The 24,097-nt window shown below is 33.1% G+C and overlaps 1 protein-coding gene across 6 annotated transcripts in view; it reads right to left on the bottom strand.

Moving 5' to 3' along the window:
• lcor (ligand dependent nuclear receptor corepressor) overlaps window positions 1-24,097 on the bottom strand; it is a 161,539-nt gene that overhangs the window by 35,062 nt on the left and 102,380 nt on the right. For all 6 annotated transcript variants that reach the window (XM_073937584.1, XM_073937588.1, XM_073937585.1 and 3 more), the window contains exon 2: window positions 3,787-3,852. In XM_073937584.1, coding sequence (XP_073793685.1) covers window positions 3,787-3,852 — 66 coding nt within the window. The remainder of the gene's footprint in view (window positions 1-3,786; window positions 3,853-24,097) is intronic.

Here is a 24,097-nt window from a genome sequence, read left to right as displayed (position 1 = left end):
TTTTGTCAAATAATTAGGGTCTTAAAATAGAGCCCTGAGGTACACCAGAACAAAAGACGATGCTTTTCAACAGAAATGTAGAGCGAGTGAAGTGTAGAAAAAAATATGATCAAAAAGTCATAACAGCATGATGTTACTTTAGCTTATTTTAGTAAGTTAATCGGGTTTCAACTTTTATTTTAATTTATGCAAATTTCAACAATGTTTTTAGTCATTTTAATTGATAAAAATGACTTTAAGGGTTTATTTAAAAGGTGCAGTAAGAAGGTTTCAGTCGTTTAGCATTAAATGTGCACAACTAAGATGTTGTTTGGCTATCACATGACCTGGCCTTCACCTCCTGAATTTAGAAATTTTGCTTAAGTGGACAAAACAAACCATGATGTATGAGTTTATTTAAAGCTAGAATTAGTTTATAATCACTCCGATAATAAAAGCACAGTCAAATTCTTTGTCTATATAGCACTGCACAAACCTTTGACACAAATTACACGTTTTTAGGTTTTCACACCTAAATTAAATTTAACTTTAAGTTAAAGTTAAATATTTGACACAAACATGTTCTGTTATTAACATTAAATATTGACTGAGATATTCAAGCATCCTTCAATGTAATTTTATACATGTTCTAACACCAGGGCTTGACATTAACACCTGCCAAATGCGGGTAGGTTTCAGCTGTGGCTGGTAAGACAGTCGCTCCCAAAAACCAATCAAAGCATTCGATTACTTTCCTAACTTTTTATGCTCATTTAAGATAAAATTTGTTGCGTTTAAAAATAACCCACCAAGATCAACATGTTTAGATGTTATTGTTGTTGTTGTTTTTATTATTATGATTATTCATTCATTCATTAATTTTCTTTTCAGCTTAGTCCCTTTATTAATCTGGGGTAACCACAGTGGAATAAACCGCCAAGTTATCCAGCATATGTTTTAAGCAGCGGATGCCCTTCTAGCTGCAACCCATCTCTGGAAAACATTCATTCACACTCATACACTATGGACAATTTAGCCAACCCAATTCACCTGTACCGCATGTCTTTGGACTGGGGGAAACCCGTGTTAACACAGGGAGAACATGCAAACTCCACACACAACCAGCCGAGGCTCGAACCAGCGATATTCTTGGTGTAAGGAGACAGCACAACCTACTGCGTCACCACGTCACCTACTATTATTATTATTCATTCATTCATTTTCTTGTCGGCTTAGTCCCTTTATTAATCCGAGGTCGCCACAGCGGAATGAACCGCCAACTTATCCAGCAAGTTTTTACGCAGCGGATGCCCTTCCAGCCGCAACCCATCTCTGGGAAACATCCACACACACATTCACACACACACTGTCATACACTACGGACAATTTAGCCTACCCAATTCACCTGTACCGCATGTCTTTGGACTGTGGGGGAAACCGGAGCACCCGGAGGAAACCCACGCGAAGGCAGAGAGAACATGCAAACTCCACACAGAAACGCCAACTGAGCCGAGGTTCGACCCAGCGACCTTCTTGCTGTGAGGCGACAGCACTACCTACTACGCCACTGCCTCGCCATTATTATTATTGTTGTTATTATTATTATTATTATTATTAGTAGTAGTAGTAGTAGTATTTGTATGTTTGTTCAAATGCAACGAAATCCACTTTTGCTCTGCTTCAAATCACGTGTACAGAATTTGTATGGGAAGCAGCGTCTATTTATTACTATGGAGCGCGTCTGACAGTCACGCACCGCTACATGAACTGACTGTTTTGAGGATAGGAGGGGCGACGGTGCCTGTAATGGAAAGGAAGGGAATCAAAGCCATTTTTATATTTATTTCAAAATGTTTTCATGCCTAAATAAAATGAAAGCACAGAACAGATTCACATTTAAGGGCAAGGGGCGTCCCCTGGTGGTTTGGTGGTATGGGTTGCATATGGGGAAATTGCCTTTTTAATGCCACCCTTCATAGAAAAATTAAAAATACGGGGGAAATACCTTCAGAGTCCTCCATGAACCACAACCTTATTGTGGTGGGGGGGGTTTGACTGCCTGAGTGATCCTAAGAGCTAATGCCCCTGGTAAGGTCTCCCAAGGAAAAAAAGGTTATAGGAGACAGGTGCGGTTCAAAAACCACTTATGAGTACAATAACATCGAGGACCGAGATGTCACCCGGTATGGCGCAGCCGGGGACCCACCCTGGAGCCAGGTCTGGGGTTGGGGCTCATATGAGAGTACCTGGTGGCCAGGTTTTTTTCCCCATGGAACCCGGCCAGGCTTAGCTCAAAGGAGCAATATGGGACCATCCTGCAGGCCCACTCCCTACCAGGGGAGCTGTAAGGTGCAGTGCATTGTGGAATGGGTGCATTGTGGAAATGTTAGGACCATGACAACCCTATCGTCAGGCACAGAAACTGACAACCGGTCCGTTGTGGTAAAGAAGGAGCTCAGCTGAAAGGCAAAGCTGTCACTGGTGTGGTACCTTTTCAAAAGGTACTCATTTGCACTTGAAGGTTCCATATTTGTACCTTCAATTTATATAATTAGTACCTAAAAATTTTAAGAGGAACACTTTTGTACTTTTTAGGTACTAATATGTACCCTTGAGGTATTAATATGGACCTTTCGAAAAGGTATCACCTCAGTGACAGCTTGTTTACCTTAGGCTGATTTATACTTCTGCGTCAAACGCCGGCGTATGCTACGGCGCTGACGCATAGCCCTTCGCCGTGGCCGTCGGCGTGGCTGACGTGCACCTCTCAAAAATTGTAACTACACGTCGCAACGACGCGTAGCGCAAGCTCTGTAATTGGTCGGCTTGGTAGCGCTGACGAGTCTGGGCGGGACAGAGAGCCGCGCGAATGGCGTGAGCGATTGTTTACAAGTGTGGAGTCCCGTGAAGGAGCTCCGGATGGAAAGTTTTGTTTTGTGTTTACCTCATAGTTAAAGTTGTTGCATTTCCGCCGGTTCCTGCCTCAAAATGAGCGAGTTTGAGTCACTTGTACAACCAGGAAGTGTTCAGGAAAAGCAAAACAGCAGCGAAGTGTTAATGCAGACCAACAGAGACAGCGCGCAGAAGTATAAATGCACAGCTACGGGCGTTGCCTGCGCCGTGAGTTACGCCGGTCACTTGACGCAGAAGTATAAACCAGGCTTAAGTTCTGAGAGTGTTCGCAGGGTGGCACGGCGCACCCTTATAGATACGGTGAGGAGCTCGGAGTAGAGCTGCTGCTCCTCCACATCCACAGAAGTCAGCTGAGGTGGACTGGCCATCTGTTTCGGATGCCTCCTTAACGCCTACCTAGGGAGGCGTTCCAGGCATGTCCCACCAAGAGGAGACCTCGGGGAGGACCCAGGACATGCTGGAGGGACTATGCTTCTCAGCTGGCCTGGGAACACCTCAGGATCCCCCTGGAGGAAGTGTCTGAGGAGAGGGAAGTCTGGGGTTCTCTCCTAAGACTGCTGCACCCGTGATCCAGCCCCGGAAAATCGGTAAAAAATGAATGGATGAATGAATGAATAATGAATGAATACCTTTAGACGATGATACCGGGATAGATTTGTAAAATATGGGAAAATCCTGGGTAAAACGGGAGGGTTGACGGGTGCATCTGACACTCTCATTTCTTTTGGTTTCATTCTCAACAGAAAAACTAAAACCAATAAGGTGTTTTGGCATAAGCGCTGCAACAAATGCATCATAATAATAAATGGCAGGTTTTGAAATCTTTACTGAAACTGTAGACGCTGCCAAGACTTAAAGTAATAATCACTGTAATCATCCCACTGCAACACTGACCTTGAAAGAGGGTAAGATCTCTTACGAGTCCTGGTCCAAACAGCCCCTCCAAAATGCTTTCAAACCCTGTAAAGAAGACAAAGGTAAATTCTTATTAGCAATATGGCAGGTCTGTAAGTACAAATCACACGTCCACCCACGTCCGCCCCCACACTCGCACAAACTGCCTTCAGTTTTATGAACTAAATCAATGCTACGCCGATTTAATACTGCCACTCAATTTAATTAAGTGAAAATACCGGATCGACAGCGCCGTTGCATGAATACACCCTGATGAATCTAAAACCAGGAAAAAGAAACACGGGTAGTATTCAGTGTGACTGTCTAACAATAGATTCTTAGAAAGGTGAATCTAAAACAATGCCATGCAGACGTCTGAAGAGCTGCAGTTTTTACCTCCCATGATGCAGGCTGAACGTGTGAAACCTACATATTGATTTCAGAAGTTGCTGTTTTTTTGCGACAGTCATACAAAGTCATGCTTATGAACATTATCAAACCCAATCATAGCATTTAGGTTCATTACAATATGTATCAAAAATGCATGAGCCGGTATGAGATTCTGATCGTGTGATAATCTGGAATAAAAGGTCAGGGTTTCTCGGTATTGTGATCACTGCTCTAAAATGTCTTTTTTAAATGTCTGGGTAAAAAACTGAGGGATCTATTTTGACGGTCCATGCGCAGAGCGCAAAGCGCAAACGATTTCAGGGCGTGTCAGAACGCATTTTTGCTAATTTAAGGACGGGAAAATCCGCTTTGCACTGTGGCGCATGGTCTAAAAGGGTTGAGTTCATTTTCTTAATGAGTTATAGGTGTGTTTTGAGAATAAACCAATTAGAGTCTCATCTCCCATTCCCTTTAAGAGTCAGCTGCGTTGTGTCAAGAGCGCATTTGCTATTTACAGGACGCAAAGTAAGTCTAAGTGGTAAAAACTGAGCATTTCACAAGCAAACAGTTAACAGTTAACAGTTTTTTAACAGAAAACTGTTAAACAGAGCATCTACTGCATGAGAATGAGAGATAATGGATCTACTTTCACTTTCGCTCTTGGATAGGGAAACCTTTACGCACAGACATCGATTAGCCTATAAATAATTAATTTCGTTTGTTAAGCGCAAATATTCGTTTCAAAACTATTTCTAAATTCAGTTCTAATTTCCAGCAAACAAATAAATGAACAATAATGACCAAGTTTGGTCAAAATACTGAGTTATATTAAAACACATGCTGTGCCTCATATGGTCTAAAACCTGACAGGTGGACAAATCTAAGCTTGTTTTAATTAAACAAATATAAATATGGATATAATAAATAATACTGCTAATAATAATGACATTTTACAAAAGCAAATTGTTATGAATGAACTGAAAAAGCCTCCCGAGATGAAGAAGACATAAAAGCAGTGATTTTTAATATTTATGTAGGCTAGAAAATAATATGTTTTGTAATATTTTAATCCTTTATATTTATATCCTATATCTATTCTTATTATATCCTATATATATCCGTAATATTTAAATTTTTTCATATGTAAAGATATTTGCCTATTGCTCTAAGCGAGTGTGTAAGCGAGGCGCAACTCTGCGCTGGAGTTTAGACCGGGTTAGTTTTGATCTAATGAAAAATCTATTATAGTTTCTCAAAATAGCAACGCGCCAGCGGTCCGCCTCAGAACGCCTTCCTTTTTAGACCAGAATGCCTATGGACGCACAAATGAGCGCTAATGCATTTGCTATTTAAACAGCGTAGCGCAACGCCTCAAAACCACTCTTGCGCCGAGCTGAAACTAGCAAAAGACTATTGCGCCGCGCTTTGCGCCACACTGCGCCGGGTGTATGATAGGGCCCTAAATCTTTTTTTCTCCTTTGAACACAAAATATTTTATTTTGAGAAACATTTATAGTGTTTTGGAATGGTAAACATGTTAAGCTGAATAATGAAAAGGAATCATCGACTTCTGCTGTCTTTTTTAATTTATAAAACACAGATTTCTTTACATTTTTGCTGGATAAGTTGGCGGTTCATTCTGCTGTGGCGACCCCGGATTAATAAATGGACTAAGCCGACAAGAAAAGGAATGAATGAAAATAAAACATTATTAAAAAAATGTTTTTTAAATTTTAAACAAAATAAAATAAGTTTAATAAAATAAAATAAATTAAACAAAGTAAAACAAAACAAACTACATAAATACAATTTAATAAAATAGTTGAAAAAGCAAAACATATAAAATTAAATAAAATTTAAAATAAAATAATACTAAAAATAAAATAAATTGAATTAAAATAAATGAAATAAAGCAAAATAAAACAAATTTAATAAATAAAATTTAATAAAGCAAAACAAATAAAACAAAGAATAAAACAAAAAATAAATAAACAGATGATGGATGGATGGATGGATGGATGGATGGATGGATGGATGGATGGATAGATAGTCTTGAGATTATTTTCCAGTTATATTTAGTATTAATTTCTGTTATTTATTTCTAATAATAGAATAGTAATTGCATAATAACAATAGCTCTGTTATTTATTTTTAAATATATATTTTTTGATTTAGAATATATATTAAAACATATATTAACATATATATTAAAAAACACACACACACACATAGGGCACAGCACCCTCTCCAAAAAAATTAATTAATTAATTAAAACAAAAAGATATATATATATATATATATATCTTGATTTTTTTTTTTTTTTTTTTTAAAGGGGTGCTTAGCCCTAGTAGAGCTTTATGTCTATCAACGCCCCTGATTTAAACTAAACTAATGCTGAACCAAATGTCAACTACTAAATGTTGGCTCGCTACCAATACAAAAACCCCAATGTAAGTCTATAAATTTGAATGATCAGTCATTATTATAAACAGAATGAACACAAAGCCATTCTCTGTGTGCTCTAATCTAACCCATAATGCCACACTTAAACCTGAATCTAAACGCTATGTTCACCTTGTTTAAGAAAAAACCCTAAAATCCATACAGTGTGTTCAATGACGTCCTTAGTTACGCTGTCATGATGATTAAGAAGAACATGATCACCAGTGTTTTGTCCTTCAGGAGGGCTGCTGTCTTTCTGACAGAATCAGCCAGGCTTAGTTAGTGTGATTCGCTATTCATCAGCTGTTGCCTCTGCAGTTTGCTTGTGAAGCATGCATTCCAAATTGTTGCCGGCTACAAAGGAGGCTTTGAAAACAACAACAAAAAAACTCGAGCACTTCAAAGAGTCCCAACATTCCTGTCCATTAAATGGCCAGCATTACTGCTAAAACTGCAGTGGTTTTCAAGCTCTAGTGGATAATTGCAGCACTACACAATGAGCGAGCGCTGAACATCTAATGCAAAAATATACGATAAAGCACCACTCTTTATTTCTTTTGTAATTACATTTCACAAACATTTACTCTTTTTAGTGTGTGTGTGTGTGTGTGTGTGTGTGTGTGTGTGTGTTCGTTCTGCAAAACAGGAGCCATTTATTTTTGAAAAGAGTTATGTTGAATGCTTGTGAAATTTAGTGTAGTAATGTGTAAGGATGGGCAAAATACATCGACATTTATTTTTAAATAAAACACCAAATACCTCAGTTTTATGAGTATGAATTTTTTTTTATATAAAAAATACAGCAGCCACAACAAGATTAAAATAAAATACTGTTGTATTGAAATATTGAAAATACTGAAGAATATTTTTACAGGGGAGCATGGGATTCCTTTGCAAACTAAAAATAAAATGAAATAAAAAAATAATAATAAATAAAGAAATAAAAAAGAAATAAATTTATTTGATAAAAAATGAAATAAAGCAAAGCAAAACAAATAAAAAAATGAAGTAAAGCAAGACAAACTAAATAAATAAAATGAATGAAATAAAGCAAAGCAAACAAAAAAAAATAAAATAAAGCAAAACAACCAAAATAAATAAAATAAAATAAATGAAATAAAGCAAAACTAATAAAATCACACAAAGAAATAAAACAAAGAAATAAAAAGAAACACAATTATTTGATAAAAAATGAAATAAAGCAAAACAAAACAAATAAAATAAAAAATGAAATAAAGCAAAACATATAAAATAAAGCAAAACAAATAAAATAAATAAATAAAATAAAGCAAAACAAACAAAATAAATAAAATAAAATAGATGAAATAAAGCAAACAAACAAAATAAATAAAATAAAGCAAAACAAACTAAATAAATAAAATAAAGCAAAACAAACAAAATAAATAAAATAGATGAAATAAAGCAAACAAACAAAATAAATAAAATAAAATAAAGCAAAACAAGATAAATAAAATAAAATAAATGAAATAAAGCAAAACAAACAAAAAAATAAAATAAATGGAAAAAAACTAATAAAATAAAATAAAATAAATGAAATAAAGCAAAACAAACAAAATAAATAAAGCAAAACAAACAAAATAAATAAAATAAAATAAAGCAAACAAACAAAATAAATAAAATAAAATAAAGCAAAACAAACAAGATAAATAAAATAAAATAAATGAAATAAAGCAAAACAAACAAGATAAATAAAACAAAATAAAGGAAATAAAGCAAAACGAAACAAACTACATAAATACAATTTCATAAAAAATGGAATAAAGCAAAACAAATAAAATGTATTAAAATAAAACATTATTAAAAATAAATTTTAAATCAAAATAAAATAAGTTTAATAAAATAAAATAAATGAAACAAAATGAAACAAAACAAACTACAAAAATACAATTAATAAAAAAATAAAATAGATGAAAAAGCAAAACAAATAATACTAAATAACATTTAAAATAAAATAAAAATAAAATGAATAAAAGTAAATGAAATAAAGCAAAATAAAACAAACTAAATAAAAACAATTTAATAAAAAAGCAAAACAAATAAAACAAAGAATAAAACAAAAAAATAAATAAACAGATGATGGATGGATGGATGGATGGATGGATGGAGATTTTCTTTTTCTTTTCTATAACAGCTTATCTAAATGAAAATTTCTGAGGTCAGGAAGCGCAAACTAGACGTGTCAACCTGTTTGAGCAAAGATGAGATTTAGCGCTAGATTTATTTTTAGGATGATTTTCACACATTGAACCAACCGAGCACTGAACCTTGCAGCACACCATCTCACATTAATCTGGATAACAAATGTTTCTAAATAAATTTGACAGTATTCGGAGCACGAAGCATTCGGTTTCATCAACATGCTTTCGAAGGTCTTGCTCTCTACACCAGAAAAAAAGGCAGTCATGTTGGAGGAGAACTGTGTGGGACTTGGACACAACAGAGCAGCTCATTCAACCCAACAAAACTAACATTCATTCACTACACGACCCTAAATCACCAAGACCCAATGAAGAATGCATTGCATACATGCACAAAAATTGAGCACAAAGTCAGGGTGGGGGAAACGGCTCATGAAGATGAGTGTATGAATGTATAGAAACAAGCCAATCAATTTGACACCGGGGAGGGTCACGTCAGCAGCTTTTTTGTTTGAACTTCCTGGTGACCATTAATAGTCTATATATAGTGTAGTGGATGTATGAATAATTTACTTTAGCTGGGCAACAAGCAGCCAAGTATCTAACCAGTAGATAAGATCGATAAGTCCTACTGAGTCTGAGAACTGCAGATGGTTGAAGGACACTATTTTCAAGTCTGAGTCAAGTAAGCATCCCATCCCACACACAGGCCAACTGCTCAATATTAAACCTAATTAAACCAATTTATGTGTGATCTAAATTAAGATTTCTTTTTGGAAGATGGTCTTTAGATACTTTAAAAAAGCAATTATGCTTTAATATCTAAAATAAGTCTAAACATGATAAGCGTGGAGTGTTTGGCTTATGTTTATACATCCATGAACTGGTTTGGGTTTTTGAACTATAAAATTGTGTACTGTTCTATATTGTAAATAACTATTAATAAATAATAAAAAAATAACTAAAGTGAATAAATAAATAATTAAATAAGTAAATAAATGAGTAAATAAATAAGTACATAAAGTAAAGCAATACATTGGTAAAGAAATAAGTAATTAAGTAAATAATTAAGTAAATACATAATCAAAAAATTAGGCATATAAATGAAAAAATTAATAAAAAAACAAATAGGTAAACAATAAATAAACACATGAGTAAATAAGTAAATAAGTAAAGTAAAAAAAATAGGTAAAGAAGTAAGTAATTAGGTAAATAAATAAGCAAATAATTAAGTAAATAAAAATTTTAATAATTAAACATCTAAATAAATAAATAAGTAAAGAAATAAATAGGTAAACAATAAATAAACATGTTAGTAAATAAATAAGTAAATAAGTAAAGTAAAAAAATAAATAGGTAAAGAAGAAAGTAAATAAATAATAAAATAATTAAGCATATAAATAAATAAATAAATAAATAGGTAAACAATAAATAAACAAATTAGTAAATAAATAAGTAAATAAGTAAAGTAAAAAAATAAATAGGTAAAGAAGTAAATATTCAAATAATTCAGCATATAAATAATTAAATAAATAGGTAAACAATAAATAAACAAATGAGTAAATAAATAAGTAAATGAGTTAATAAAAATAAATAGGTAAAGAAATAAGTAATTAAGTAAATAAATAAGCAAATAAGTAATTAAATAAATAAGTAAATAATTAAAAGAAAATGGTCATTCTGAATAGTTTATTTAATTTCATTTTATTAATAACCTACAAATAATGCGTATTCAATGCGTTTATTATTGCATTCATACATATTAACTGGTCATAAAGAATTTTAGGTCCTTCTCATTCTCTTTAATAATTCAGCTTCTCTAACGTTTATAAATTAGTCTTTTAGCTCTTTTGATGGTGGAAATATTTAGGGAAACAATAAATGCCTGAACTGCACTTAGTAGCTTGCTGACAGTGAGATAATATTTCAACAGGTCTCGCTATGGTTTTTGATTCCAATACTATCCCAAACTGGTCAACAAGATGTTGATTAGTGAAATTTTTAAATACATTAGGCTGAAAGATTCATTCTCATTTTGACAATTTAAACTTATTCGACACACAAAAACTGACGTTCGAAATGTTTGTTTGAGCTACTCATTTAAAATGAGCTGAACAAACCCAATTCTTGAGGTTTATTTGGGAGACAACGTAATTATTTTATTTTCAGTCCACTTACATTTGTAGAGAGCTAGCTTCAATCCTTCATGTTGTCTCAACACAAATCATTTAAATTAACTCAATCGTTTTTAGAAATGTAAGTGGACTGAACATAAAACAATTAAGTTGTCCCGAAAAACCACACAAACAAAAGAATAATTTCAACTCATTTTAAACAAGTAGTTTTTGAGAGTATATTAAAATATGATACTTATTATTCAAATCACTAATACTATCCTTCAAACCACTGCTTTACAAATTTGTTAACGTGTTTGTTAATAATTTAAACATTTAATTATTTGATATATTTTCAGTACAAGTGTACTACAAGTTTACAAAAAATAGTCAGCCCAAGGCACTCGAAAAATAAGTTAAAAGGTTAAAAAGATATGTAAAATGTTGTATAATTAAATTGAGCTGAATAAACCCAATTCTTGAGGGGTTTTTTGGGGGACAACTTAGTTATTTTACGTTCAATCCACTCCAATTTGTAAAAACTAATGAGCTAACTTTATTCCTTCATGTTGTCTCAACACAAATCAATTAAATTAACTCAATCGTTTTTACAAATTTAAGTGGATTGAACATAAATCAATTAAGTTGTCCCAAAAAAAGATTAAAAAGATGTAAAAGGTTAAAAAGATGTGTAAAATGTTGTATAATTAAAATTAAAATACATTGTCTATGCTGAATGATGCAGAAATATTATTAAATTCTCATTTTGACAATTGAAACTTATTCGACACACAAAAACTGACGTTTGAAATGTTTGTTTGAGCTACTCAATTAAAATGAGCTGAACAAACACAATTCTTAAGTGTTTTTTCGGGAGACAACTTAATTATTTTATGTTCAATCCACTTAAATTTGTAAAAACTAATGAGCTAGCTTAATTCCGTCATGTTGTCTCAACACAAATCTATTAAACGAACTCAAACGTTTTTAGAAATTTAAGTGGATTGAACAAAAATCAATTAAGTTGTCCTCCAAAAAATACACACAAACAAAAGAATAATTTCAACTAATTTTAAACAAGAGTGTATATTAAAATATGCTACTTATTATTCAAAACACTAATACTATCCTTCAAACCACTGCTTTACAATTTTGTCAACGTGTTTGTTAATAATTTAAACATTTAATTATTTGGTATATTTTCAGAACAAGTGTACTACAAGTTTACAACAAATAGTCAGCCCAAGGCACTCGAAAAATAAGTTAAAAGGTTATAAAGATATGTAAAATGTTGTATAATTAAAATTAAATACATTTTCTATGCTGAATGATGCAGAAATATTATTCAATTCTCATTTTGACAATTTAAACTTATCTGACACACAAAAACTGACGTTCGAAATGTTTGTTTGAGCTACTCAATTAAAATGAACTGAATAAACACAATGCTTAAGTTTTTTCGGGAGACAACTTAATCATTTTATGTTCAATCCACTTAAATTCGTAAAAACTAATGAGCTAGCTTAATTCCTTCACGTTGTCTCAATTCTGTTTATGATTCGTTGAAAAGAGTCGACTCGCTAGAATCATTACTTCGCATATCGGAATTAACGTTAACGAACTACAGCAAGCCGTAAGGTTTTGAATCAGTAAAATGAACCGTCTCCTCAAAGTCATTAGCTCTGAAATCGCTTTCAACTATCTTTTGAGCTGTTAATAAAGTATCGGTCTACTTCGTGAGCTTTTTATAGTTAGATGATGTCATATAGTATCACATAATCAGGTAATATATAGGCCCAGCCTAACAAACAAAATACAAAAGACAAAGTGATTTGTTTGACGTTGCCAATAAAGCATTTTAATAAAATGCAGTGTAAAACCTTAAATTTCACAATTTAATGTGTTGATTGCCGTCTCTTTAGAAAAAATATTTCGAAAAATTCAAGACATTTTCCGACACTGTTTATATGATCAAATATAGATTTCTCTAAAGACTCCAGCTGTCAATATCTGCCAGACTTCTGTAACATTTTAAGGAACTAAGCACCACTCAGAAGATCAATATCATCATACATAAAGACAGGAGGGGGGAAAAAAAGAGCTTTCTCTCTCTCCAGGGAGGACAATACCTTCATTAAATCGTTAAAAATCAGCATATTGGAGATGGCGCACGCTTGCCTCCCCGTGGTTTATCTTAACCCTAAATTAAGCCAACTCCCTACCCCCAATCCTTAACATCCGTCACATACAGGAGGGTGGAAAGGGGGGTTGGGGTTGCTCTTCAGGGGGAAATCTGTGTCATCATCTACATCTACGCTATTTGGTTGAGGCATGCTGCAAAAAAATAGCCAAAGATGTGAATGTTAAAGCAAATCTAATTTTTTAGGAATATGTGTGAGTATAACTACACACCCAAAATGATGCCTTTCTAGTAATGTCGAAACACACACACACACACACACACACACACACACACACACAACAACAACAAAAATAATAAAGCACTCAGAATTAGGTTCCCCCACCCTCATTCTTCAGCCCATTGTTGTTTTTAAAGAGTAGTTTACTGCATTTATTCAATTTCACTCCGAGCATATTCAAAATTGGGGAGGGGCGGAGGAAACTGGGTCATTTCTCTTTGTTTGGTTAAGGAGTTCACCCACAAAAAAAGAAAAAAAGCAAGCTGCAGTGTTTGAGAAACCAATCCCAAGAACCTGCTATTGTGAAGCTACTCTGTGAATTTAGAGAGAAGAAATAAAGTGGAGAGAGAGAGAGGGAAAAAAAAAAACATATTGCTGATTATTGGCTGACAGGAAGCTGTCGTCTGAAATTCAGTGTGGCGGCGCGCTGGAGTCATGCTGTGCAGTTCAACGATCCTGTTGGGGCCAATGATTTATTCAGTGCGCCATGTGCCAAAAGCAGAACGTCTAATTAATTATCCAATTATTTAATTATCCGACTGAAGGACGCTCAAATGATTAGGAATTCCATTGTGAGGCCGAGGCTTGAAATGTGTTTTTGAAGCCCTCGGACATGTTAAAATACATTTAAATGTGCTGCGATGTTCAGCCACCATGACATGTACATGATTACCAAGTTTTATATTCGCATATACTGCTATAGCAACATGAAGCTGCTCTTAGTATTACTGTATATCACATATAGTATATAAATACAAATAATAATAATAATAAACTTTATATGTATAGCAATTTTCCATTATACATGCAACTCAAAGTGCCTCTCAAACAACAACAAAAGCATTAAAATAGACCACAAAAACTTATCACATATGCTGAAATAAAAGCATTCATGTACACAAAATATAAGTATATATCCACATGATCACACACACAATAGTCCTTACATATGCAAGCGCACACCATACATTACATACATAAACCTACAACAAAATAGATCAAATGCGCACAACTTACAAACTTGTTTATTCATACGCAATTTTAAAAAGATGCGTCTTTACATGCTTTTTAAAAACATGAATACTAGGGGATTCTTTCACTTCAAGAGGGAGACAGTTCCAAATTTTTGGAGCATAATGGCTAAAAGAAGTGCCGCCAGATCGCATCAGATTTACAGGATAAAATTCTAAAAGTCCAGCGCTAGAAGAGCGTAGCAAACGGTTTGGATTATATTTTGTTAAACAGTCGGAACGGTAGGAAGGTGTCATGTTGTGTAGTGCTTTATAAACTAATAAAAAAATCTTAAAATCTATCCTTTGGTGCACAGGTAACCAGTGTGATTCTATTAATACTGGTGTAATGTGCTCTCGTTTCTTTAATTTCAGTAAAACTCTGGCTGCTGCATTTTGTATCAATTGCAAAAGCTGTGAGTAAATTATGTGAACTTAAATGAAGTGTATTTTAGCATGCTATTGTTATACTTTAAATTATACTCATAAATATACTTATAAATGTTTAAAAGTAGGGCTCAAGCGTATTTGTAACTATAGATAGATTTTTTAAAATGCAGATTTAGTATGTTAAAAGTACATTTTAGTTCAATTTCACAGTGGGGGAAACCCGAGCACCTGGAAGAAACCCACGCGAAGATGAGGAGAACATGCAAGCTCCAAACAGGAATGCCAACTGAGCCAGCCGAGGCTCGAACCAGCAATCTTCTTGCTGTGAGGTGATGTTGCTACCCACTGTGCCACCGTGCAGCCCTGTATATATATATTATTCAAAATACTAGCCCAAACTGGTCAACAGGATGTTGTTTAAATTTTTAAATACATTAGGCTGAAACGTTCATTCTAATTTGGACTATTTAAACTTATTTGACACACAAAAACTGATGTTCGAAATGTTTGTTTGAGCTACTCAATTAAAATGAGCTCAATAAACACAATTCTTAAGTTTTTTTTGGGAGACAACTTAATTATTTTATGTTCAAAACTAATGAGCTAGCTTAATTCCGTCATGTTGTCTTAACGAAAATTAATTAAATTAACTTTAGAAATTTAAGTGGATTGAACATAAATCAATTAAGTTGTCCCCAAAAAAACGCACAAACAAAAGAATAATTTCAACTCATTTTAAACAAGCGGCTTTTGAGTGTATATTAAAATATGCTACTTATTATTCAAAACACTAATACTATCCTTCAAACCACTGCTTTACAAATTTGCCAACGTGTTTGTTAATAATTTAAACATTTAATCATTTTATTTATTTTCAGAACAAGTGTACTACAAATAGTCAGCCCAAGGCACTCGAAAAATAAGTTGAAAGGTTAAAAAGATATGTAAAATGTTGTATAATTAAAATGAAAATGTAATTTCTATGCTGAATGATGCAAAAATATTGTTTAATTCTCATTTTGACAATTTCAACTTATCTGACACACAAAAACTGACGTTCGAAATGTTTGAGCTACTCAATTAAAATGAGCTGAATAAACACAATTCTTGAGTTTTTTTCGAGACAACTATTTTGTTCAATCCACTTAAATTTTTAAAAACTAATGAGCTAACTTAATTCCTTCATGTTGTCTTAACACAAATCAATTAAATAAACTCAATTGTTTTTACAAATTTAAGTGGCTTGAACATAAATCAATTAAATTGTCCTAAAAAACGATTAAAAAGATATGTAAAATGTTATATAATTGAAATTAAAATACATTGTCTATGCTGAATGATGCAGAAATATTATTTAATTCTCATTTTGACAATTTCAACTTATCTGACACACAAAAACTGACGTTCAAAATGTTTGTTCGAGCTACTCAATTAAAATGAGCTGAATAAACAATTCTTTTTTTCTTGTTTTTTTGGCAGACAACTTATTTATTTTATGTTCAATCCACTTACATTTGTAAACACTAATGAGCAAACTTAATTCCTTCATGTTGTCTCAACACAAATCTATTAAATTAACTCAAATCAAAGTGGATTAAACATAAATCGACAAAAACAAAATCAAAGTGGATTAAACATAAATCAATAAAAAAATACAAAAAAAAATACACACAAACAAAAAAATAATTTCAACTCATTTTAAACAAGCGGTTTTTGAGTGTATATTAAAATATGCAACTTATTCAAATCACTAATACTATCCTTCAAACCACTGCTTTACAAATTTGTCAACTTGTTTGTTAATAATTTAAGCATTTAATTATTTGATATATTTTTAGAACAAGTATACTACAAGTTTACTACAAATAGTCAGCCCAAGGCACTCGAAAAATAAGTTAAAAGGTTAAAAAGATATGTAAAATGTTGCATAATTAAAATTAAATACATTTTCTATGCTGAATGATGCAGGAATATTATTTAATTCTCATTTCGACAATTTAAACTTATTCGACACCTTTAAAAAATCATGTTTGCTCAAGCTACTCATTAAAAATGAGTTGAAACTTTATTTTTATTTTTTTATTTTTATGTTTAATCCAACTAAATTTGTAAAAACTAATAAGCTAACTTAATTCCTTTGATGTCCCAACACAAATTCATTGTGTGGAACGCAGTTTGTATTTATTTTATTTTTGGGGTGTATGTGTGTACATCAAAGTAAACACTGTACACTGTAAAACTCAAAAAGTTAAGGTAACTCAAACCATTTCAGGAAACGGATTGCAACAAACTATTTAAGTTCAAAAACTAATCCTAATGAGTACTGTGAACCAAGCAATTTTAGCACAGTAAAACCCAATAAATGAAGATGAATCAAACCAACTGAGTACTGTGAAACCCAATAAGTTAAGGCAACTCAAACCGTTTGAGGGAACTGCAACAAACCATTAGAGTTAAACTAATCTATACGAGTACAGTACTCCATTTAGGTTGAAAATAATGAGGTATTTGATGAACTCAGTACCTTCAACACTGAGTTCAAAACTATTTTTAAATAAGTAGAATTTACTTTCAGTCAATTTTGAGGTAACTACACTTATTTCATTTGATAAAGCTGTTCGGTTTTACAGTGTACTTGTGATCTAAATGCTAGTCTGCTCATTTATTTTAAAATGAACTGAAAAATGCCTTGTAAATGTTAAGAAAAAAACAAAACAAAGTGATGTTTTTAAATCAAACCAATTTAAAATCAATTTTCACTTTATTTTTGCACTCCCAGAATTTAAGTACACAAATCATTATCGTCTTTCTTCATGCAGCGACACTTCGTAGAGAAGCATTAGAAGCTTTTATGTTTTATTCAGTGTTTAAGACGCTCTTATTGTTAGTAGAGAGAGAAAAAAAAAACAGATGAAATCGCCTTGAAGATTGGACTGCAGCTGGAGAAATGTATCCTTCACAAAGCAAATGAACGCTTGAAGATGCATGTATAGCAGTCTAGGAAACACGTTTCAATCACCTGCAAAGTGTGGCTTACACACAGTCACACACACGCACAGATGCTGAATGAATAGCGCAGACGACTGCTGTTGGGGACTGATCTCAATAGACTCTACTTCTCCTTTCTGACAACTTCCACTGAAAGAGATTTCCTGCGCTTCAATTCACGTTTCGCCACGATTCAATTCACTTCAGCTCCAAATCGACTGTAAACACTGACACAAAAGCGTCGGCCATCGCTGACCTTGTCAAACGCCTTGAACATTTCCCAAAAATAAAAAGTGAAGGAATTGGATTCATCAGAGTTTGCTTTCTTTTGGGTTTGAAAAGCGCCGTCTGCTGTTTAATGTTTGGCCTTCCTGCTGTTTTTACTGAAGGACGGTGGAGAGAGAAATCCTTTTTGACTCAAAAAGAGATTAATAAGCGTGTGTAATGGGCTTTTATAAGATGTTGTTTAACATGCGATGTGTGAAGGAGGAAAGATGAAGGAGGAGGATGAGCTTTTTTGGGCTCAAGTATTTTGTTTGGTGGTTCAGAGGATGGTGAAGGATATATTAAATCATAAGTCACACCAAAAATCCTACCCAAGCTCATTCTGGAAACGTAGCTGCGCGGACGTTTCTGGAGACCGTGATTTACGTGGCCGGAGGTACGTACGGCCGCGTTTAGTTTTTTTCGAGCGAACGCTGCGGGGCGGTGTGGCGCCGCTCCGCTCCTCCTCTTTGCGCTCGCCGGCCGACGGCTCGCCTCCGAGTGGAGGGCTTTCCCGATGCAACCAGTTTGTCCGCTTAGCTCACAGCGTTGCGTCGGCGGAGCGGAGGCCCCAGAGGAGGAGGAAGAGCCGGCCGCGGGGACGACAACCGGGATTGAGTCCGGGGAATAGCGGTTCTAGAAATCAGGTAAGATGAAAAACCGAATCCGAAAAATAAGGGCGAGATTGCGGCGGGATCCGAAAACGCGGTCGAAATCGAAGACGAGGGCTTTTGCTTTTTTTTTTTTTTTCTGGACGGCTTTTGCAAACCGTCGCTTGGGTTTAGGGAAGGAGGAGGAAGAGGAGGGTGGCCGAGTCGGCCGATCCGGCGGCTTTTCGCGCGAGAACGGCGCACGCTCCCGAGAGGCGCCTGAGACGCGAAAAAGCGCGCACAGCGGCCTCTCGCGGATCCGCGAAAACAAAAACCGCTCGAATACGTACCTCCCGGGACGTATCTCGCGGCCCGCAGAAACGTCAGCGGGGCTACGTTTCCACAATGAGCCCGGGTTGCAAAAATAAATATTGGAAAAATCTGACATTACGATATTTTGCTGCAATATCTATTGCAATATGAATTTAATTTCACTCGATGATTTGAACAGCGCCATTTGGAAATAATTTCATTAATTTAGATCAACTGGAACGATGAAGTCTTTTCTATGCAGTACACCTACATAAAATATAATAAACTGCAAGAAAACATATTTAAAAACAGCACTTTATGGCTAACAGGATTCAAGTACAGAAATTGAACAATTAAATGTCAAAATAACATGGTCATCATTGTATAAATATTTAAAAAATAACAATATTTATTATTATCATTATCTTTTAATCTTTAACAACTAATTTAGTCCTGTAATGTGACTATTGCAGATACTCACATTTTGATATTATTGTTTAAGCGATATATTCTTCATCCAAATGTTTTATTAATCACAGGTTTACCACGCTAAAGTTAAAAGATGATCGCAACTGTTGAGTAGTAAATGGTGAAAAAATATGATGAAGAAGATGATAATAACAACTCCATGTTAACGTCATATTTCTTTGAATATATTTACACACACACACACACACACACACACACACACACACACACACACACACACACACACACACACACACACTTAAAGTCAGAATTATTAGCCCCTCTATGAATTTTTTTTCTTCTTTTTTAAATATTTCCCAAATGATGTTTAACAGAGCAAGAAAATTTTCACAGTATGTCTGATAATATTTTTTCTTCTGGAGAAAGTCGTAGTTGTTTTATTTCAGCTAGAATAAAAGCAGTTTTTAATTTTTTAAACACTATTTTAGGTTCAAAATTATGAGCCCCTTTAAGCTTTGTTTTTCTTCCTCGATAGTCTACAGAACAAACCATCGTTATACAATAACTTGCCTAATTACTCTAACCTGTGTAGGTAACCTAATGAACCTAGATAAGCATTTAAATGTCACTTTAAGCTGTATAGAAGTGTCTTGAAAAAAATTTAGTCAAATATTATTTACTGTCATCATGGCAAAGATAAAATAAATCAGTGATTAGAGATGAGCTATTAAAACTATTATGTTTAGAAATGTGTTGAAAAAAATCTTACTTCCGTTAAACAGAAATTGGGGAAAAAAATAAACGGGGGCTGATAATTTTGACTTCAACTATATATATAAGCACATACACACATATAGATATATAATTATTTAACGGCACTAACTAACACGAATAAAATGATGACAAATATGATGATTATGATAATGATGATAATAATAATAATAATAATAATAATAACAAAATCTAAATATGTTAACAACAAAATGTTTTGGAAGCCAAATAAATCCACATTAAATATGCACTGTACACAAATATAATATCATAATATTATACAAATAAAGGCATATATTTAAAAAAAAAGTCTAGTTATATTTATAAATAAAATATATCTAAAACAAATTATATATACACTTAAATATTTTGGTTTTGTAATTTAAAAAAAAAATTGTTATATATATATATATATTGGATGCAATCCATCGAAATTATTCATTTGACAGCACTAAATAAAATGGGTCCATTTTTTAAAAATGGGATATACAAATATTTTTATTACGTTTTAATCTTTTTAAATAGTAAAAAAGAAGTTTGTATCGTATGGAGCGTCCCACAGCTTTATGGTTTCAATATATCTCTGTTTTTGTTTTTTACTTTTATTTTATCTAACCATGTGAGAGTGGAACGAGACAGAATTACTGTGTAAAAAAAAACAAGGTGGAGAGAATACAAAGCCATTTTCAGCCTTTAAATCATGTTGAGCATGTTGGAGAGGGGAAACATTTGAAAGAGAATGATTAAAAATATGGCAAAAATGTAACGGAAGTAGCATTGTGTTAATGTTTGGCCTTGTGCAAATTGAAAGACAACAAAAACAGCATTTGTTTTTAAATTAATTTGGCCTTTAAATGATTTTTAGGAACATGAAAGCAGAAATACAGCAAGAACCGGAGAGATTGTTGAAGACGAATATTACTTTTAAAGCCTCAAAATAATTATGGTCACACTTTACAGTAAGGTTGCATATGAGTAAATGCTAGTGCATGCATTTACTAACACGAACAAACAATGAACAATGCATTTATTACAGTATTTGTTCATGTTATTAGTTACTACTTTATAATGTAACATAATAATGCATTAATAATATGATTAATAAATGCTGTACAAGTATTGTTCATCATTAGTTCATGTTAGAAAACAAATTAATTAAAGGAAAGCTCCTTTAATTTAATGTGCCCTAAATGATAAATACCAGTTTTAAATGTTGACCTTAACAACAGTTTTACCACGGTAGTGAATAGTACTCAACAAATGAAGTCAGAGAACAGAAATTTGATTTTTTTTGACTGGAAATGATATATAATTTTGACGTTTGCCACATGAGACTGGAAAGACGACAAGAAATGAATGATGAGGATAATGGAGATGTTGGCATTTTAGTAAATATTTGTCTTTTATATGATGTTTATCATGTGAGAGAGGGGAAATACACACAGAAACAATGGAGAATACAAGTGTTACTTCAATTTCTGCCTTGACATGATGTTTACTGTGGTGAAGTGGGAAAACAACAGGAAATCTGGGGGAACGAGAGAACGGTGAAAAGAGATTGAAATCTTCTTTGCCTCACAAGCATGCACACCAGAAATCCTACATTTTGTTACTAGTTTACCATGCTAAAGATGAAAGATGATCTCAGCTTATGAGTAATAAATAGTGAAAAACATTAATAATAATAAAATCAACATTTTATACTTTTACAAATTGTTTACCAAGTTAATGTCAAAATATTTTTAGGACAAATAAAATTAAATAAATAAAAAAAAAAAACAAGCAGCATTTCCCCCCTCAAATTATTGGTCTTCTTTATGTTACCAATACAATGAAAAATGCTTAGAATAGTTTTGTTTTTGACTCCAAATTTTAGGCATTTACATCAGGGTTAAAAAAAAATAGGAGAGAAAAAAATTGGGTAAAATAAATAAACAAATAAAAAAAATAAATAAAGTTCAGCATTTTAATGATTGTTTTTACTATTAAATCATGTCTACCAGTTAAAAGAGAATGCGGATTTTTAAGGGTAGAAAAGGTGGGGAGAAAAAATAAACAAAATAACAAATAAATAAAACAATATAATAAATCCATAAACAAATAAAAAAAACACATTTTCCTACAGTTTCACCTTCTATCCTTATATAATGATTTCAACTTCTATATCATGATAATAACAAAATTTTTACGACAAAATGTATTAAAATGTTTTTAAATAAAAATGCACAGTACACAATGAACTTTCAACACATTTCTAATTATAATAGTTTTAATAGCTCATTTCTAATAACTGATTTATTTTATCTTCACATACGCGCGCCCTTAAAATAAAACAGTATAATGCAGTTCATATAACATTTTCCTAAATTTGTGTAAGGAACCCAAAACATATATATAATAAAAAGCACAGTGTAAATAAAACTAAACTCATTCATTCATTCATTCATTTTCTTGTCTGCTTAGTCCCTTTATTAATCTGGGGTCGCCACAGCGGAATGAACCGCCAACTTATCCAGCAAGTTTTTACCCAGCGGATGCCCTTCCAGCCGCAACCCATCTCTGGGAAACATCCACACACACACACACACACACACACACACAATTTAGCCTACCCCAATTCACCTGTACCGCATGTCTTTGGACTGTGGGGGAAACCGGAGCACCCGGAGGAAACCCACGCGAACACAGGGAGAACATGCAAACTCCACACAGAAACGCCAACTGAGCCGAGGATCAAACCAGCGACCCAGCGACCTTCTTGCTGTGAGGCGAACGTGCTACCCACTGCGCCAATGCGTCATGTTATTATTATTATTGTAATAATGTAATAATTGTAATCATGTTATTATTATTATTATTATAACACATAACCGCGAATTAGCAGCAGGACAGACTCCCAAAAAACAAAGAAGACAGAAGAAATAAAAATAAACATAATAATAATAATAATAATAATAATAATAATAATAACACATAAATATAAAATAATGTGCCTCAAAATATAAAGTATTAAAATAAAAATATATCAAACATTAAACAGTAAAAAAGGACAGTGAAAATAAAACTAATAAACAAACCACAGCACAAACATTCTAAAAATGTGCCTCAAAATAAAAAGTATAAAAATAAATTTCATAAATAAAACACACATTAAATAGCAGGACAGACTTCAGATAAAAGAAACAAAAATAAATTAATAAATTAATAATAATAACACAAATCCATAAATAATGTGCCTCAAAATTGCAAATTAAACAGCAGGGGTCCGTTCTTCGTACGTGGATAACTCAGTTAGCTGGATTTGGATATTGACGATTTGACACGATCCAGGATCGTTTCGTTCTTCAAAGCTGATCCGAGAGTTGTTGTCATGGCAACAGTTCTGCTAGGTCAAACCTGATCGGGAGCAGGTTCAATTCATATAAACAGGATTAGATCGGCTTAGTTCAAGCAAAGATAATACAGAAAGTATTTACCGAATTCTGATATTTTCTAACAGTAGTAGTTATATACACTTGGGAAAATAATACATAATTTTTAAATATATATATAAAGTTATAGTCATTAATAAAATAAATAAAGTTATACATATTAATAAAACGTATGCAATCTGCACCCTCGAAATGAAAGTACAAAGACTGCCATCTGGTGCAAAGAGAAAACTTATTGAAATGAACTTTTTAGATCGCTTTAGAACAAATTGTGTATAATAGAAATGCACAATATGTGATTTTTTTTTAAGCAATAATACATTTATGCAGTCATAAACATGTTTTGATAGTTAATATGCCAGTGATTTGATGCTTCACAAAAGTTGCAGACACCTTTACCAATATCAAAATGCTTTTGTAAACAACCAGTTATTCTTTACACCGATTAAAAAACGGTTACTATAATAAAGAAAATCTTTTCTAAATGTAGAACTAAATACATTGATTTGCATTGAAATACATGATGAATACTCTTGTCTTGACAAATGAAAGTGTAAAGCCTGCAGCTCACAACAAATGTGGAAAGTTCTTGCGTGTCATT

Source organism: Danio rerio, chromosome 22, assembly GCF_049306965.1.
Source record: "Danio rerio strain Tuebingen ecotype United States chromosome 22, GRCz12tu, whole genome shotgun sequence".
NCBI classification, from domain to species: domain Eukaryota; kingdom Metazoa; phylum Chordata; class Actinopteri; order Cypriniformes; family Danionidae; genus Danio; species Danio rerio.
The sequence above is the reverse complement of the archived record's forward strand: the minus strand, read 5'-3'. Positions and strand labels throughout refer to the sequence as shown.